Source organism: Daphnia magna, unplaced genomic scaffold, assembly GCF_020631705.1.
Source record: "Daphnia magna isolate NIES unplaced genomic scaffold, ASM2063170v1.1 Dm_contigs021, whole genome shotgun sequence".
In the NCBI taxonomy this organism is placed as follows: domain Eukaryota; kingdom Metazoa; phylum Arthropoda; class Branchiopoda; order Diplostraca; family Daphniidae; genus Daphnia; species Daphnia magna.
The window spans coordinates 1,885,013-1,902,579 of record NW_025533118.1 but is presented as its reverse complement, the minus strand read 5'-3'; the positions used below and the strand labels follow the sequence as shown (position 1 = coordinate 1,902,579).

Below are 17,567 nucleotides of genomic sequence, written 5' to 3'. Positions count from 1 at the left end.
ATGCAATTCTTTACTCTGTTCGGTCGATAACTATATTGTCACATGAATGTCGTATTTGCCCAACAAGAAATAATACAACAATTGATGACTTAAACTAAACAATGTTTTTCTAAAACCAAAAGGGTAGTAACAATTTACCCAGACTCGCTGAAGCATCTGAAGACCTCTATTGAAACCAGGGAACTCCTCTAACGGAGCCCAGCTCTCGGAGCTCATCCAACGAGACTCATCTAACGCAGATTCGGGGCAGTGTTTTATACCGTCGCGTGAATTACTCCTCTTCCGGACTGCGTATCTCCGTATCTTCCTTAGAGCGGACTTCTCCTGATAATTTCTTCACCATGGTCGCAGCGTTCTTCAAGGAGCGGATGACTCATCTCTGCAAAGAGATAACCAATCTCACTTTTCACTCGTGACAATATATACGGCTCCCGTTTGGTGTCAAATACACTGGCAATGACTATTGCCGGAGAGTGTCCCAAGTGTTCTTCGATTTGCCCAACTGCAGTAGCATCGTTGAAGACCTTATAATGTATTCCGCAAACTACGATGAACACATCGACACAGTGCGTGCATTATTTTTCCCGAGCAGCGGCTCACCATGTGGGCATCAATATGAGCAAACTTGTCTTAGCGAAACCGACCGTCACATTCCGTGGTTACCTGGTCGACGAAAACGGTTTTCGCCCGGATCCTGAGAAAATGCGAGCTATCCGTAAATTTCCACGGCCCCCTTCCATCACCGACATCCGGTCAGGTTTGGCATTGTAGCAACAAGTCACTTCTCCGACGAGCTATCGGAGGCTTTGGAACCTTTATCTCCACTCTTGGAGACAGGATACACGTGAGAGTGGAAAACACGGAACGACGACGCATTCAACGCTTCCAGAATTGTCATTTCGACGTTCAATGATTTGATCGTCTTTGATCCGGCACGGCCCACCAGCCTCCAAGTTGAAGCATCGAGGCTCAACGACCTCGGGTTTTTATTGAAACATCTCGTCGATGCAAAAGTCTTGCGCGTTGTTCAGACCGAATCTCGCTTCTTTTCCACTGCGGAACAAGATATGCGATGATTGAACTAGAGTGTTTATGCGCTGTATGAGCCATGCACTTGCATTTAGCGGGCGGCAGCCGCCGACACCGGCATGAAATAGCTCAGGAGCCAAATAGTCATGGGATTTCCAAATGACAAGTGCAATCTGGACCTGGATCTACGCCCTTTCTGGTTCATAACACAAGGCATGGTCATCTACGAGTAAAAAGGTTGTTGTCGACCAAGAATAATGATCCCGCAGTCGGTTCATGCCGACGTTTTACGGGACTTGTTAATAATGCACCAGGAGGCCACGAAAACTCGTCAACTAGCCCGCCTGTCCGTCTACTGGCCAAACATTGATAATGACATTATCAACGCCACCAAAAGCTGTTAAGTATGCACCAAGCATCTCCCTTCATTGCCTCCCGAATCATTCATTTGCGTTAACCACTACCTCTGCCATTCTGAACAAATCCATGCCGATCTCGGGGAGATTAACGGCCACGGTTTTCGTGTCCTGGTCGATAGTCTTAGTGACTGGCCTCACGTAGTGGCGTTCCGCGACAAATGCACGACTCCCCGTCAAGTGGTCGAACATTTTCGGAAATTTTTCTCAAATATAGGTGCGCCGCTGACATTCTGTTCCGACAACGGTCGTCAATTTAGGGCGGAGGAATTTTGATTTTGTCTTTCCGATCAAGGGATAACGGTCCGCGTATATTCGTCAAACTACGATCAGTCAAATAGCCGTGCCGGGTACAAAATAAACACAATGAAAATACTCATCCGAGGGTTTTGGACGTCTGGCGCGATCAACGCGGCAAAATTCAACAATAGCATCTTGCTTTTTCGCGACGCGCCGCGGTCCGAAGGTGCATCACCCACACAATTGATTTTCATCCGCCTCGTTCGTGATTGTTTATCTTCGGCCTCATTCACTCTCCGTTAAATACATCTCGGATTCAGTTCACAGGTTAATTTACTTCATCACGGCTAGGATGCAAATCCGTAGGAGGGCTTTTTCCATCTGTTATAAGATAATATATGCAGTATTTTAGAATGTGGCTAGATTGTCCTCTACCATATGTTGTATTGCACATTTCTCGTATTGGTTGGGGTGTCGGATTCGTGTATGACCAATTCAGTCAAGGAGTGTGGTTATAGGGTTTTTAGTATTGCCTTTTATCTCTTCAATCTTAAATGTGTGGGATAATTTCCTACGGTGGTGATTTTACGTAGTCTTCCATGACTTTTTGAACTTTCTTTCAATTGTAGAATGCCGTGGGGTGGATCCAATAAGATAAACGCAATTCCTAAACCAAGCCATAGCTATGGCGGCCAGGTTACGTTCCAAAGCCACACCAGATTTTGCAGGAGGAGAGCATGACGACGTTGGAAACTGGCTACATACCCAGGTAAAACTTTACTTGGCATTACTCAAGTAATACAAAAAAAAACTTGAGTAATACTAAAGGATTTTGGAACAAGTATTTTTCCAATAACAAAATAGAAATACTATAGAATTACTTGAAGCAAAAAACTTTTAGAAAATAAAGCAAGCAGTACCGAAGCAGTCATTTTCTAGTGAAACCCTCGTAAATGTACTTCAGGGAATTTAGAATATAATATAATAGTAGACTAGTCTACCATTGACTAAAACGTAAAAAAAGAAAAGTCTTCGGTGGGGATTGAACACAGAACCACACATTACTGACTTTCACAGTCGAGCGCCTGACCCACTAAGCTATTTTGATATAATATTGTTTCTACATTTTCCTGACTATATCGAGGATTCAGTTAAGAACTTAGAAAAAATTCCATTGTCATATCAATGGTTTCCTTTATTAGTATTCACCAGGCCAGGAGTGTCGGATACCAGGCCAGGGAGTGTCGGCGGGTGACCAGATGGAAAGGTTGGAGAAAATGTTCGAAGACTGCATGGAAGGGGTATGAGACCTCCAAACGGTGGCCCAGTAGAAAAAGGGGTGGTATACCACCGGGTGGTCTCTATTTTCATTGTTTTAAAATGTAGTACTTCATTAGGGGATACAGATATGCAAATAGGCTGGATAGGGGGATGTCCTGCGGTCGCTTAACCGCGCTAAAATTTCAGCGACAAATCCCGCTCTGGTAGGTACGAACGGCATAGTGCTATGGGTAGCCAGACACTATTCCGGGGCAATATATCCGGTGGGGGTGGCCTGCTTTATTGGGACCAAGAGTTGAACGACGGTCTCAGTCTGTTGACAAAATTGTTATCTTATATACAACGAGTTCTTCGATTCATTTTTAAGGCAGTCTATTGTCGTTTTCATTTGTTGTCTGCGCATGGTTACCCTTAATTGTCAATAGCTTTCAGACCTAGAAGTCAAGTTATTCATTTTGCTGACATTTAGTAAAACATCCTTGTCATTCTGCGAAAGAAGAATAAGCGTCTAGCTGAGAAGGATGTTGATAAGCAGCGGCTTCCGACAGGAGCAATATCGATTCCAGCATATTAAGGATCAGGAGCCAGCTAACCGAGAGACTGCACATGACACAGCGCCAAGAGTTATCACACAGCAAAGGAAAGCAGACGACATGTTAGCAGTTGCTCTTCCTGCTCCACGTGTAAAGAATCGATATCTTAACTTACAAAGAACCTTGAGAGTTCAACTTCTCAGGATAACACTTGTTATTGTCACAAACCAATACAGGAAGTTAACTCGAGAAAGACCCCTACTCGTGACCCTTAATCAGATTGCCCATCTAGCTAGTCTAGAATATTCCCCTACTTGTCAATAGGGCAAGGTTACCGCTTTCTTTAGTTGACCGCTAGAAAACGCTTCACTTGACCTCCAAGAAAATGCCACTCTGAGAGGTAATAAATACGACTAACGAAGAAGAAACAGAGAGACTCTTTGACAGACTGTTCCCCACTTAACGTGTACTAGTGTGTTATTCCTTTCATCAAACCAACCATTGTTCTGTCCTGTTCTTTCATCATCGTACATCCTTCCTCTCCGTGTGTTGTAGCAGAAAAATGCGGTAAAAACAAAACCCGAATTAAAATCTAACTTCTTCGTTAATAGTCTACGCAGTCACACGCGGAAAACTATTACACTGGTGGGAGCGATCTATCTGAACTTGCATGCTATATTATCCTTCAAACGTATTGTATTTCACAAATCACGTCAGGTGCGGTCTCCAATTTATTGGATGTAAAAATTCACAGCCAACGACGTTTATGTATTTTTGTCTCCAGAACCCTCGTATGGTGGGTACCGAATGAACAAGGTTTACCGCTCCTTGTGGCATCTCGAAGCGGCTTTCGAAAGGTATAGCGACCGTAGTAACACGTCGTGAATCTTGTCAGTCGGATAGGGATTGGCTAACGAGTAATTTTCTTGCTTTCAGAAAAATGCGTACGGGCCAATCGACAAACTTTCTTTTGACTATGTTAAACGAAAGCAGAAGAAAATAACCCTCCATTATATAAAGCTGGGGGAATATTGTGCACTACACATTTGTATAGCAGTTTTGTTGACCCACAGCAAACTCTGCCATTTTTTCTCGAAGATTTTTTTCCCGATTGATAACAGTTTTGTTGATTCACAACCGACACTGCCAATCTTTTTCAACTTACTTTTTTACAATGGATAGCATTTTTTGATAGCCACAGGTAACTCTGGCCTTTTTATAATTTATATATATATATATAAATGCAATGCTGTTCAGACCAAGAACTTGAACGGTTAAAGTCTCAATTTTTTTGTTTTATAATTTTGAATCAGCAGCGTTTGTCCAAGTAACATGACCAAGGCCCAGATAAGCAAATAAAAAAAAACCAAAAAAAAAACAAAAAAAATAAAAAAAGCAATCTTTTTTCGCAAACAAATCAAAAGGGGGAACACAACGCCTCTTTAAGAGGGCTTCACGAATCTCTAATTACAATCGTTAAAAAAAACCTGAATCATTTTTAGCAAAAAGAAAGTATAAAACTAAGGCAAAAGGACGGTCAACCGACGGCCATTTTTTAGTGGAATGTCAGAAACCCCTAAAGAGAAATTAGGTACAACAGCCTTTCTAAAAAACATAGGGAAAACAGTTTTGAATACATTATCTCCTAAACAATTTAAGCGAACACCAAAAGTAAAAGAAACAAAACCAGAAGAGGCAGAAAATAGCGAGTCGGAAGACTATCAAACAGGCAGTTCAGAAACAGAATACGAAACCGAAGAAGAATTGCCAGGAAAAGACGAACAACCGACAGACGACACACGTTGGGAAAATTCAAAAGGGAAAGCATTAAGGCGAACACCTCCCCCTACAGAGAGACTTTACCCGCAGCTATCTGAGGTTGAAGAGAAAGAGATTGAAAAGTCAGAATCAGAAGAAGATCTACCTGAAATAGACGAGGAAGATAAAGATCGGGTAGAATTAAAGAAACCGAAAAGAAAGGCACGCAAAGTACATATTAAGGGACAGCCACCAACTCGGTGGAGTAGTCGTAACAAACATAAAGCTCAAGTGCATCAAGAAGAAGAGAGTAAGCAGGCCCAAAAAACTACAGAAAGCAACGAAACAGAAGGGAGAGAAGAAAAAAATTCATCAACAGAAGAGGAGAACGAAAGCGAGAACCCTCGTGATAGTGAGAACGACGAAAAAGATAACGAAAATCTCGCGTCAACAGAGGAGGAGGACGCAAAACCAGTCCGTCGACCAGGGAAAGAAAAAAGCGCAAAAGAAAAAGAAATAAAAACAGAGAGAAACAGGCCGATAGCCCCCAGCTATCACAAACCGTTAGACTAATCCATCCAGACAGGGAAGAAACTCATGGTAGGAGAAACACTGAGAATGGATTATCAAAGTCACTACGATCACATGTATCGTTGCATGAAAGCGGGAGGGGCGTCAAAGGAAGAAGCGCACATGGGCGCCAAAGCCGCAGCAAAACAGATAGTTAAATCAATGAACGAAATTAAGGAAGAGCAAAAAGAAAAAACAAGCGAGAAATCTTGCCCAATAGATACAAGTCAAAGCTATTATTTAAGCCAAAAGCTATTGTTAAATCAACAACAACAAACGGTTTCCCTCCTTGCTCAAGTGCCAGCTTTTAATGGATTAGGTTCGACGAAATTTGAGGACTGGATCAAACATTTTGATGCAGTCATGAATACTTCAGAGTTTGAAGAAGGCAGGAAAATAAAGTTGCTATGCTCCAAACTTTTTGGTTCGGTGACCGACTGCGTAACGACTTTCCAGTTGCGCTATCCAAGAGAGGCAAAGGATTTCTCAAAAATAAAACAATGCTTACAAGAACGGTACCATGGAGGAGACAGTAGAAAAATCTATTTGACCGAATATAACAATTGCATTCGCAACCCTGAAGAATCAATTAGGGATTATGCTTGTCGCATACAAAAACTTTTTTCGTTTGCTTACCCGACGAAAGAGGGTAAATGGGTAGACCTCGAAATGAGAGAACAGCTGATAATGGACAAATTTTGGGGGGGTTTAAAACCCAATCTTCGAGAACGGATGAGCTTCAAAGAATTTAAAAATTTAGATAGTTTGATAAAAGCCACGGAAAATTGCGCGGCTGTATTGAACGAAGCTAAATTAGAAAGACGAAACGTAGAATTCATTAATGCAGTCGCATCAAACTCAAATGCCATCTCTTCAAGCGAAACAAAAGGGAAATTGTCAGAACTAGAAGCAAAGTTAAAAAACAATCAAAAATTAATGAGTGAATTGATGCAACAAAACCAAAAAACCGCTAAACTATTGAATAAAGTCGTACAAGCACAGACCCAAACGAATTTTCGCTCACAACCTGCTTTTCAGCCCCAAACCGCTTTTCAGCCTCAATCCGTTTTTCAGTCCCAAACCGGTTTCCAGCCCCAGCCAGTATTCCAAGCTCAAGCTGTTCTCCCAGCTCGGTCCATCCCGCAATCCCAACAACCACAGAACTGCGTTAGTCAGTTCGAACAAAACCCCCAAGGATCTCAACAACAAAATTCGGGAAGTCTATTCGGACAAAGACAACTATCCCAAAGTGACCGAAATACCCAAGCGGGTTGGAAACCCCGCCAGGCCCAAAATACTGTGCATATTGCAAAACGAACACACATCTTACGGCGATGTGTAGTTGGGGCTCCGGGGGTCCTAGATGTTTTAAATGCAAACAAAATGGGCATGTGCAGCGTGAATGTCCAGACTCGCAACCGAAACATAATCAAACATACGGTCCACTCCTACAAAATAATGCAGGTCAATTGAACCCGTTTGACCAGGGAAACTAAAAACCACCTTTTGCAATGTTGGGAACAAAGGTGGGCCTTGTCCAAAGCCCCGACAAAATGTTAATGAGGTCAGAGAAAGTAGAAAAAATAAAATACCCCGACTAAAGCTACAAGTCGGTGACGTAAATTTTTTTGCTCTTTTGGATAGTGGTGCGGGTAGAAGCTTAATAAAAACGGAAATTTTGCAACGAATCGGAAATCAAGTCAAAAACTTACTGATGCCCCGGTAGAACTCTTCGGTGTAGACAACACTAGAATTAGAACAAGAGGGACAGTTACCTCGAGATGAATGTATTAGGCGATGATCTTCTGCAGGAGTTCATTGTCGTAGATAGAATCAATGAAGATTGTATCTTGGGTTTAGACGCGCTCTACGAGCACAAATTTATTGTAGATGGGAGCGAGAGAAAAATATACCGTGTCAAAGAAACAAAGGAAGACACGGCCTCTGCGCCAGTCATAATTACAAAAAACAGGATCACGATCAAGCCCTTTAGTGCCACTGTCGTTGAATCCGATGGGGAAGGCGGGAAACTTCCACAGAATGTTACATTTTATTTAGAAAGAGGGCCGGAATTACACAGTGGGTTACGAGTGGACCCCTTCGTCTGCAGTGTTAACGATTTAACAGTTTTTTCCGTAGTTTTAATTAACGAAACCAATGAACCAATCACTGTTCCAAAATTTCAAGTCATTGGAAGAATAGTATTTGAAAGAACAAAAAAGAAAACATTAATTTTTGTGAGACAGAAGAACAATCTCCTGTCGATGTAGATTTCAGCGAAAACTTACCCTTAACAATAGCAGAAGCAGATCGAACTTCTTTGGTCGAATTTTTAAAAACTAATATTACAATGTTTGCATCTAAAGCGGACGAATTAGGGAAAACAGGACTAGTTAAAGACCACATTAACACGGAAGGATAAGGGCCCATTCGATTAAGACCCTATCGGATTCACAACAACAATAAAAAGGAATTAGAAAGTATTTTGCAAGAGTTATTAGTTAATAAAATAATAAAGCCGTCCGTGTCTCCATGGGCCACACCTGTAGTTTTAGTTAAAAAGAAAAGCGGGGGGATCAGATTGTGCATAGATTACAGAAAACTAAACCAGATAACAAAAAAAGACTCGTTTCCGCTGCCAAGAATCGATGACGTTCTTGACTTACTTCACGGACAACAGTACTTTAGCACACTTGATTTAGCGTCAGGGTACTGGCAAATTGAAATGGATGACAGTTCCAGCACGGTCTACCAGGAGAGGTACCCAAACGCCGTATCCCTTTCGTCAGCCAGAATAATCAAGGGACTTAGAAGCTTCCACAAAATGCCGCATGGAACGCGGGCGTAGCTTGGTCCCAAGCTGTGTGTAAAGCGTCTGTCATTGCGTGGTGTTCTGTGGTTCTGTCTTACAGATCTTGTTGTGCGTTTTGAATTTTTAACTGATTTCACACCTTTAATGCCTTTAATTTAAATTTTCTTGTATTTCAAAATGGTGAAGTGCTTTGTGACGAGTTGCTCTATAGGATTTCTCAGATGTAAAGAAAAAATTACAAAATTTCGTGCTCCCAGAGACGAAGAAAAGGTTATTGAAAAAGCATCCCATTTTACCATCTACTCAATCTGTTGCCCTGCCCACAAAAAATCCCTTGTCCCTAGTCTTGTATATGAATATGTAGTCATTCGTTTTCGATTCCAAGCAAAGTGGAAGAAGAACGAGGAAGTGTCGAAGATAACCAGTCAACGACATCAGTCAAGAAAATTATCGAAATTGTGAATTATTCTAGTCGAAATCGAAATGCTGCCTGCGTATGTCTTTATTTACGACATTATTTTCTTTAATTGTCAAACATATTTCCTAAATGTGATATTGTAACCTTTTACAAGTTTTTTTAACTTTCAATAAAAACCCAGTTATAATTGCAAAAAAATTGAGAAATGTATTTCAAACCATATCATATGTTTCGAAATTCAATTGATCGTAGTTCGTATACCCGCCAAGCTTTGGAGAGTTGGGACCAAGCTACGCCCGCGATCCTAACGGCAAATTAGGGAAGCTTCTGAGTCCCTTGATTAGTCTGCTGCCATGGCGTTTGGGTACCTCTCCTGGTAGACCGTGGTTCCAGGGAAAAAACTGCTTTTATAGTAGATAACAACTTGTATGAGTGGAACCGGCTAGCATTCGGATTGACGAACGCGCCGGGGACATTCCAACGTTTAATGAACTTTGTGTTACGCTCAGTGATTGGCGAAATCTGTTTAGTCTCTCTAGATGATATAATAGTTTTCTCGAAAACCAAAGAGGAGCATCTTCTCAACTTGGAGAGAATCTTTGACCTTTTAAAAGAAGCTAATCTTAAACTTGGCCTATCTAAATGTAAATTTATGTGTGAATCTGTGCAGTATTTGGGACATGTCATCTCAGCAAGTGGAATCACTCCTGATCCCGAGAAAATTGAGCGACTAAAAAATTATGACAGGCCGAAAACAGTAGTGGAAACCCAATCATTCTTAGGACTTGCATCTTATTACAGACGGTTTATAAAATTTTTTGCAGATATAGCCCACCCGCTAATCGAGCTTACAAAAAAACAAAGAACAGAGTTAACAAGAAACGGGAGAAAGTACCAGTAACATGTAAGGAAGAAAGTAAAAGCAGTAATTTTGAATGGGGAGAAGAGGAGAAAAAAGCCTTTGAGACACTACGCGAATGTCTCATAACGCCGCCTATTGTTGCATTTCCTGATTTTAACAAAGAATTTTTAATTTTTACCGATGCCAGTAACTACGGTATTGGAGCGGTCCTAAGCCAAATTCAGAATGTTCAAGAAGTGGTCATTGCGTATTCTAGTAGACATCTAAACAATGCCGAACGTAACTATTCAGCAATATTGCGCGAGGCATTAGCAATCGTTTATGGGATAAAAAGATATCGTCACTACATACAGGATGAAATGTTCGAGATCGTTAGTGATCACAGACCACTCTAATGGCTGGAATCTCACAAGGATGAGAATAGTCGGTTGGGAAGATGGTCGATTGCGTTATCTGCAGCAAAATACAGGATTAGATATAAACCTGGGAAAGAAAACAACAACGCTGATTTCTTCTCTCGTATTCGCGTTGTGGCAATCGAAGAACGTTCGGATTTTACAAAAAAAATTATAGAAGAGCAGAAGAAAGACGAGCTGTGCGCAAAGATAATAAACTATTTGAATGAAGGAACCCTTTCAGAAATGGATGAATTAGAAAACCCTGATTGGGTGAAAGAAATAGGAACTTTTCGAATCGACAGCGGAGTACTGAGAAGGGATTTCTATCCTGCCTCAAAGAAAAGAAGAAAATATGTACAGGAGCAAACCGTTGTGCCCTATTCCCTGAGAAAGAGTGTAGTTAAAGAATACCATGATTCTCTGTTAGCAAGACATCTAGCGTTTCTACGCACATACTTTAGAGTTAGAGACAAATTCTATTGGCCAGACATGTTAAAAGATATAAAAAACTATTGCAAATCATGTGAAGTTTGTGCATTACAAAGACGCGTAGTAACCAGAGCTTTTCTGAATCCTCTTGAAATAGCGACGGCCCCATTTGAAGTTATAGGCATGGATTTTCTAGGGCCAATCAAACCCGAATCCTTGAACGGAAATAAATATGTACTGGTAATGACTGATGCTTTTTCAAAATGGACAGAGGTCGTAGCGTTGCCAAACCAAACGGCCGAAACGACTTGCTGGGCCCTGATGGACAAGATTGTACTGTATCACGGCCCACCCAAAATTATCATTACTGATAGGGGCTCCAATTTTACCTCCCAATTATTCAACAGTTTGTGTAAAGAATTGAAAACGAAACATAAGACTACGACAGCCTATCATCCCCAATCGAATGGTATGACAGAGCGCTTCAACAAAACTGTACTAGAAATGATTCGTAAATATATAGATGATGGTTACGAACATTGGGAGGAAGTATTGGGAGCAATTGCATCAGCCTACAGGAATTCAGTCCACTCTTTTACAATGGAGAGCCCCTATTTTTTAATAATGGCAAAAGATCCAAACATGGTCATTGATCGATTTTTAATCCCAGAAATAGAATTGATCACTCCGCAGGATTACAAAAGCCAAACAATGAAACGCTTAAGAGAAGATTTTGCACTAGCTAGACAGAATTTGTTAGACGCCAGGGTTCGACAAAAAATTCAATATGACAAAAAAACAAAAGAAAACAACTTTCAACTAGGAGACAGAGTACTACTAGACGTATGAGTGACTAAGTTAGGCACGAGCAAAAAGCTCAATCCTAGATATCAAGGCCCATACAGAATTTCTAAAGTCCACTCAAACGGAACTGTAGAAATACGTTCCTACAATGGCGCGAGAACTCAACTCACCCATTTAAATCGGTTAAAGGCGCTAACTGAATGTATGGTATGGCGTGATGAGGAATGTGTCGACTTTGAAGAACTAAGAACCATTGGGTTTAGAGTAACAAGACCAGATGACGAATCCAACAATAACAGGTCAGACGAAGAACTGGAAGAAGAATCTGACGAAGATGAGACAGAAAATTTTGAAGCAATTACTGCAACAGCCACACCACCGCCGATTCAAATCTTTATGCCTCCTACCAGAAGTTCATATTCAACCAAATCCACAGCCTCGGAACGATCAACAGAGCCCCCACGCAGAAAGAAGAGGCAGCGAAACCGCCAACGCCCTAATCAACCTGAAACCGAATCCTTCCTACAAGAAAATCAAGCCAACCCTCCCAGACGAGCTTGATGACTTACAATAATAAATACAATAATTTCGCCGCTGTGTACCTATAATCAATGTGCTCCAATTTGTTTACTTTCCTTAAAACCCACTTCTAGACTCAATAGCATAATTTCTGGTGTCAGATTGTCCACTTTTCCAACCATGTTCCATTTTTTCGTCTCCTAAGTAGAAACGGGTCGTCAAAGGAAGTTACAAGGGAGAATGTAAAAGAGATCAAACGTATACGCACCCCCCAAAAAACAAAAACAAAAACAAAAAAGTACTGTAATAATACTCACGAAGGATATGCCGGCTGAATGGTTCAACTCGGGAGCACGACAAATAGACGAAGTCTAATCCAGGAAACTGAAACGTCGTACCCGTGTCATCAGCGTAGGATTCACACATCATTCGACGAAATTAAAATACAGAAGCTGGGACTGATTGTTGCGAGACGCAACAAAAGAGGAGGGGGGTTGATGTAAAGAATCGATATCTTAACTTACAAAGAACCTTGAGAGTTCAACTTCTCAGGATAACACTTGTTATTGTCACAAAACAATACAGGAAGTTAACTCAAGAAAGACCCCTACTCGTGACTCTTAATCAGATTGCCCGTCTAGCTAGTCTAGAATATTCCCCTACTTGTCACTAGGGCAAGGTTACCGCTTTCTTTAGTTGACCGCTAGAAAACGCTTCACTTGACCTCCAAGAAAATGCCACTCTGAGAGGTAATAAATACGACTAACGAAGAAAAAACAGAGATACTCTTTGACAGACTGTTCCCCACTTAACGTGTACTAGTGTGTTATTCCTTTCATCAAACCAACCATTCTTCTGTCCTGTTCTTTCATCATCGTACATCCTTCCTCTCCGTGTGTTGTAGCAGAGAAATGCGGGAAATACAAAACTCGAATTAAAATCTAACTTCTTCGTTAATAGTCTACGCAGTCACATGCGGAAAACTATTACACACGTAACTAATCATAGTTAATTATTTACGTCACTTTCGTCGTCTTTATTTTAAGCCACCTTAAAATTTAAATATCTACCTTTCTCTATGGCCCGAGCAGGCATACCTAACGGCGAAAGAATAACTATTTTTCAGGATATTGGTATTCCGGGTCATCGTAATAGGATTTACACTAGCGTTGGAACACAAAGTGTATTACCACAATGTACAAATGAAACACTCCATATACCATATGGCGAAGCGGTTTACTTTCCTAATTAGTTCCCCCGTCAAACTTCCCCGATTAATTTGTAACGGTAAACGTTAGCGGTGTACCCGATTAGAATGTGATCGTGGCCGATCCCTACTTTTATGACTTTTATTGAAATGAAAAATAAAGTCTTGGAGTTCTACTGTCGGCCGTAATAATTATTTAAATATTCAGTGGAGTTTTACTGTCGGGTGTTGGGGTTCTACTGTCGGGTGTCGGGGTTCTACTGTCGGATGTTGGAGTTCTACTGTCGGGCATTAAATATCATATTTAAGGTATTGGAGTTCTATTGTCAGACAAAAAAATATATTTTTTAAATCATATTAGTTGTACTGTCGGGTTGTGGGGTTCTACTGTCGGGTGGCGGGGTACTACTGTCGGGTAAATAATGCAATATTGAAATGATTGGAGTTCTATAGTCCGGAAAAAAAAAATTTACCATAAAGAGTTCTAATGTCGGTTGCTAGATTACTACTGTCGGGCATTTGATATTTTATAAAAATCGTTGGAGTTCTGTTGTCGGGCATTGGAGTGCTATTGTCGGACAGAAGAGTTCTATTGTCTCATGCTATTTGTTATTTTTAATTTTTTTTGTGGGGTTCTAATGTCTTTGGAGTTCTACTGTCGGATTTACCAACAATTCTTAAAAATATTTTTAAAAGTTGGGTTCTAATGTCTTGGAGTTCTACTGTTTTTGGAGTTCTACTGTCTTAATGTTCTACTGTCGCCATACCCCTACAACGCATTTCTGTTAAGAGGGAAAATATGACGTTAAATTTTTTTCTTCTATCGTTCTCTCACGTTTGCACACGTACCCGTACTACCACGGTAAGATAAAATTACTTGACTCAACTTCCACGTACCGCTACCCTATTGGACTCACGTCCATGTATCCGTATTCTTTTTGTATTCTTGTTGCTTTAGCTTAAAAATACATATTCATCATTGTGGGTAAAATACCTCTGAGATTACTTACAATTCAAATTTTCTTATTTCTGTAAATTCATTCACACGAGAAGGAGAATTCTTTAAGGTAGTTTTAAAAAATTTCGTTGATTTTTTTTTCGGAGAAGTCACATAAACCTTTTCCCCGGATTTTGTTTATCTGGTTAACTCTTTGCGAAAAAAGAAGTTTAGATTGAAGGAAGTTTTGTCATCGTTGCAGAAGCCATCTTTTATGAGAAATGAACTGTTGTGTTGCAATTTTCGAAAAGCTGTCTGTTCAATCTTCTTCTAGGTTTAATAGTCCTGTAGGCCTATTTCGTTTCAGAAAGCCTCTTTTCCATGCAGCATTCTTCTAGTAGTCCTTTTATTCGTTTTATTGTTCTCTTGTTGAGGAATGTTGAGGGCTAGTTGTCTGTGCTTTCGTTAGTCTCCGAGTTAAGTATGATTTTTTTTGCTTTCCTTTTAGTTGTTTGCTTGGTGAATCTCGTTTCGGCAGATTGAGTTGAAACTAAACTGTCTTCGGTATGATGAACTGCTGATGGAGTTCAGTTACTCTCCATTCCTTTCCTGCTGAAGGTGTCGTAAATTCAACATGGTCTCCGCGAGACGTCTCACCACCTCGGTTTGTGTGAGGGAGCACCTCTCCGGCATTCTGATTGGCTCTCCCGGACAGATTCCAACCGTCACCACCACGGCGCTGAAGAAGGAAAGCACCCTGTCGTCTGCTTTCTCGTGGTTGATTAGCTAGTGGTGGAGCAGTCATTTAGTGATGGGAGATAGTATTCCAAAATTAAAAATAAAAAGTTTGGTGTTATTGTATATTGGTGTATACTCGTATGCTCAATTCAGTCTAATCAGTTAAATTAATTTTTTTATCAAAAGGGTGCCAAACAAGCAAATGTTGGTGTGTTCAAAGAGAAAGCTAAAGCTAATCCTAAGTCAAAACAAGGTAAAAAATCGCCTAAAAGATGACATTTTTTGCCGTTGCGAAACTCTGAAAGAAAATTATCGGGATAAAATTATAATATTTATACATTTTCCAAACGCCCAAGATACACCAATATACTGTAATACTTATGGAGATGTTGCTTTAGATCATGTTTTGATTTTCAATGATTTTGGGGAGAAATTTTATGAAAAATGTTGTGTCAATTCTGCTAAAGCAACTAAACAAATAGATAATGGATTTCCTGATAAAGTAAGTTTTAAAATATTTCATCGTTTACACTCAAACATGCATGATTTTATTTCTTTGTTATTTACTTCATTATTGGATTCCAGAGTACCATTGAGGTGTCTAATTCATGCACTGGAAATGTGGTAGGTAACGTTGGCCAAACTTCTCCAATTAATGTTAATCCAACTTTATCAACTATGGCCCACTCTCCTGGTAATTATAATTCTTTGCTTCATTTTTTAAATTTTGCATTCCAATTTTATGTTGTTTTTTATATACTTCAAAGCAGGGTTTTCTGAAGTTGTAGCATCAACTGCTGATAGTTCTATTCCCGATATTTAATTTCAATGCTCGGAAAACATTGAAAATTAATTCAATCCCAGTTAAAACTGCATTAGTTTCAGCTTTATGTCCAGTTGCTGCTCAGTCTCCTGATAATTATTTGATTATTAAAGTAATTTAATAGTCACTGGAATCAAAATTGACATCGCTTTCACTTCTACTCCTTTGGACCGAGGGAAGCTTACAACGGGAAAGCTTACAAGGGAAGCGACAACGCTTAAGCGTTGTCTTATTTCCAATGAAATAAGAAAAACCGGAACTAAGCTGGAATCCACTCTATCCCTCTTTCAAGAATATTTACCAGAAGATCTACACGACATGCTTGATGAAACTGACAGTAGTTCAGAAGATGATTATGATAGCGAAACAACTTGTGATGATGAATTAAGTGATGAAGAATCGGTTGAACTGTAAAACAGGATGTAAACGCACGATACATGCAAAATGAAAAAATAAATCTTTTTGAAAATAAAATAGCGATATTGTATTGTTACATAGATATGAGAATATATATATTGTGAGAACGCGCTTAGGGATTAGGGCGTTGTCACTGATATCCACAGTTTTTTTTTCGTACACCAATGCTGAAGGTCCTTGGAATTAAACATACGTAATGACTTTTACGTCTAGTAGTACTCTGTTACCCACTTCGTAGTCAACGATGGCTCATTTGTTGGATTTCTCTCGTTGTTTTTTTTTCACAAGTTTGCTGGAAGCTGATTCAAAGTCGTTACATAAAGAGATGCCACATAGTCAAATCGGGAGGCCACAAGTGTGGGCATGGCGTCTATTTTTAATCGGAAATTTAATGTCTCTACTATAAAGGAGAAAAAAGAAATTTCTAGTGTTGAACAGTGAATTGATGTTCGGTATGGGAAGCATAATTTTTGAAGAATATTTTTTCAATTATCCTGGCATCTTTGTTCCGATGTTTTTCTGAGCATGGTAGTCAATGTCCGATTCAAACTTTCGGTATGACTGTTGCTGGCTGGATTGTGTGTGGTCGTAAGGTGCTGTTTGATCTTGAAGATAAATTGGATGTGTATAGTTTGATAATAAAAAAATAACTTGAAAAATTAAAAATAAATTCCCCCAAAAATTGTCCTGACAACTAGCCCCCCTTACGCCTGAACGCTGGGTCTGGTTTGTGGGGAAATTTTCAAAGAAAGCATAGTTTTGAACCCGAACAAATGATTCCAAATAATCTGAAAATTGTCCCAATAGTATAATTTACAATGTTAACTGGCTATTAAAAGAATTTTCAAACTAGTTTATCTCTATTGGCTCCTGATTAGATTAAAGTATAACGGAACGTACAACTCAACCGATGGCAGTCAAAATAATGGTAAAAGTGATTTTTTAGCGCTTTTCGATTTCAATATTAGCTTTTGGAAAAAAGTTTGGGAAAAATTTTCGAGAGGGGGTGTTTCTCTTGCAGTGGCTGTACCAGGTTTCTATACCTCTGCCTCACTGTATAGAACCTATTTATACATAATTACATATAAGAAAGGTAACATTGCTTTACAACGTTTGGCAACATTGAAGTTCTAATTGAAGTGGTAGTGTATCAACAAGTAGAAAACTATACTTTACTTTAGAAATTAAAGTATACTTATATAATTTGCTTTACTTAAATGCCATAAATAAGACTTAAGGTTCAAATTTAGCTACAGGAAGGATATTTTTACGTTATCTTTTTTACAAAGTAGAGTATAGTTCCTACACAGTAAAAAGTTTTCTGTACACTTAAGCCCACTAGCTAGTGGGCTTCGTGAAAGTCCCCACCTATAAGT

General features: G+C 39.8%; 1 protein-coding gene, 1 long non-coding RNA gene and 1 pseudogene across 4 annotated transcripts; 2 read left to right on the top strand and 1 right to left on the bottom strand.

Annotated features, from left to right (window-relative positions):
* The first annotated feature begins 5,062 nt into the window (after window positions 1–5,062).
* Window positions 5,063–10,314, top strand: LOC123477449 (annotated as a pseudogene).
* A 4,530-nt stretch (window positions 10,315–14,844) lies between these two features.
* Window positions 14,845–16,248, top strand: LOC123477391. Of its 3 annotated transcripts, XR_006652590.1 has the most exons (4): window positions 14,845–15,204; window positions 15,308–15,453; window positions 15,537–15,645; window positions 15,719–16,248. XR_006652590.1 is itself a non-coding variant. In XM_045180725.1 (3 exons), exons 1-3 carry the CDS (start codon window positions 15,154–15,156, stop codon window positions 15,772–15,774), a joined length of 462 nt encoding a protein of 153 aa, XP_045036660.1. In that variant the 5' UTR covers window positions 14,845–15,153; the 3' UTR covers window positions 15,775–16,248. The 3 variants fall into 3 exon arrangements, 2 of the variants coding, with proteins under 2 accessions (XP_045036660.1, XP_045036659.1); XM_045180725.1 differs by having other exon boundaries at window positions 14,845–15,453; window positions 15,722–16,248; XM_045180724.1 differs by having other exon boundaries at window positions 14,849–15,453.
* LOC123477392 lies at window positions 16,234–17,229 on the bottom strand. Its single transcript, XR_006652591.1, has 2 exons — window positions 17,092–17,229; window positions 16,234–16,796 (listed from the first exon to the last, which is right to left on the bottom strand). It is a non-coding gene; the product is annotated as an uncharacterized LOC123477392 (long non-coding RNA).
* Between the last annotated feature and the right edge of the window lie 338 nt (window positions 17,230–17,567).

What these genes read in the sequence shown, in the direction of transcription:
- LOC123477391 (XM_045180724.1), top strand. Translation starts at nt 15,154, where the DNA reads ATGTTGGTGTGTTCAAAGAGAAAGCTAAAGCTAATCCTAAGTCAAAAC. An exon ending in ATAATGGATTTCCTGATAAA is followed by an intron (nt 15,454 to 15,536) that starts GTAAGTTTTAAA and finishes ATTGGATTCCAG; the next exon opens with AGTACCATTGAGGTGTCTAA. An exon ending in AACTATGGCCCACTCTCCTG is followed by an intron (nt 15,646 to 15,718) that starts GTAATTATAATT and finishes TATACTTCAAAG; the next exon opens with CAGGGTTTTCTGAAGTTGTA.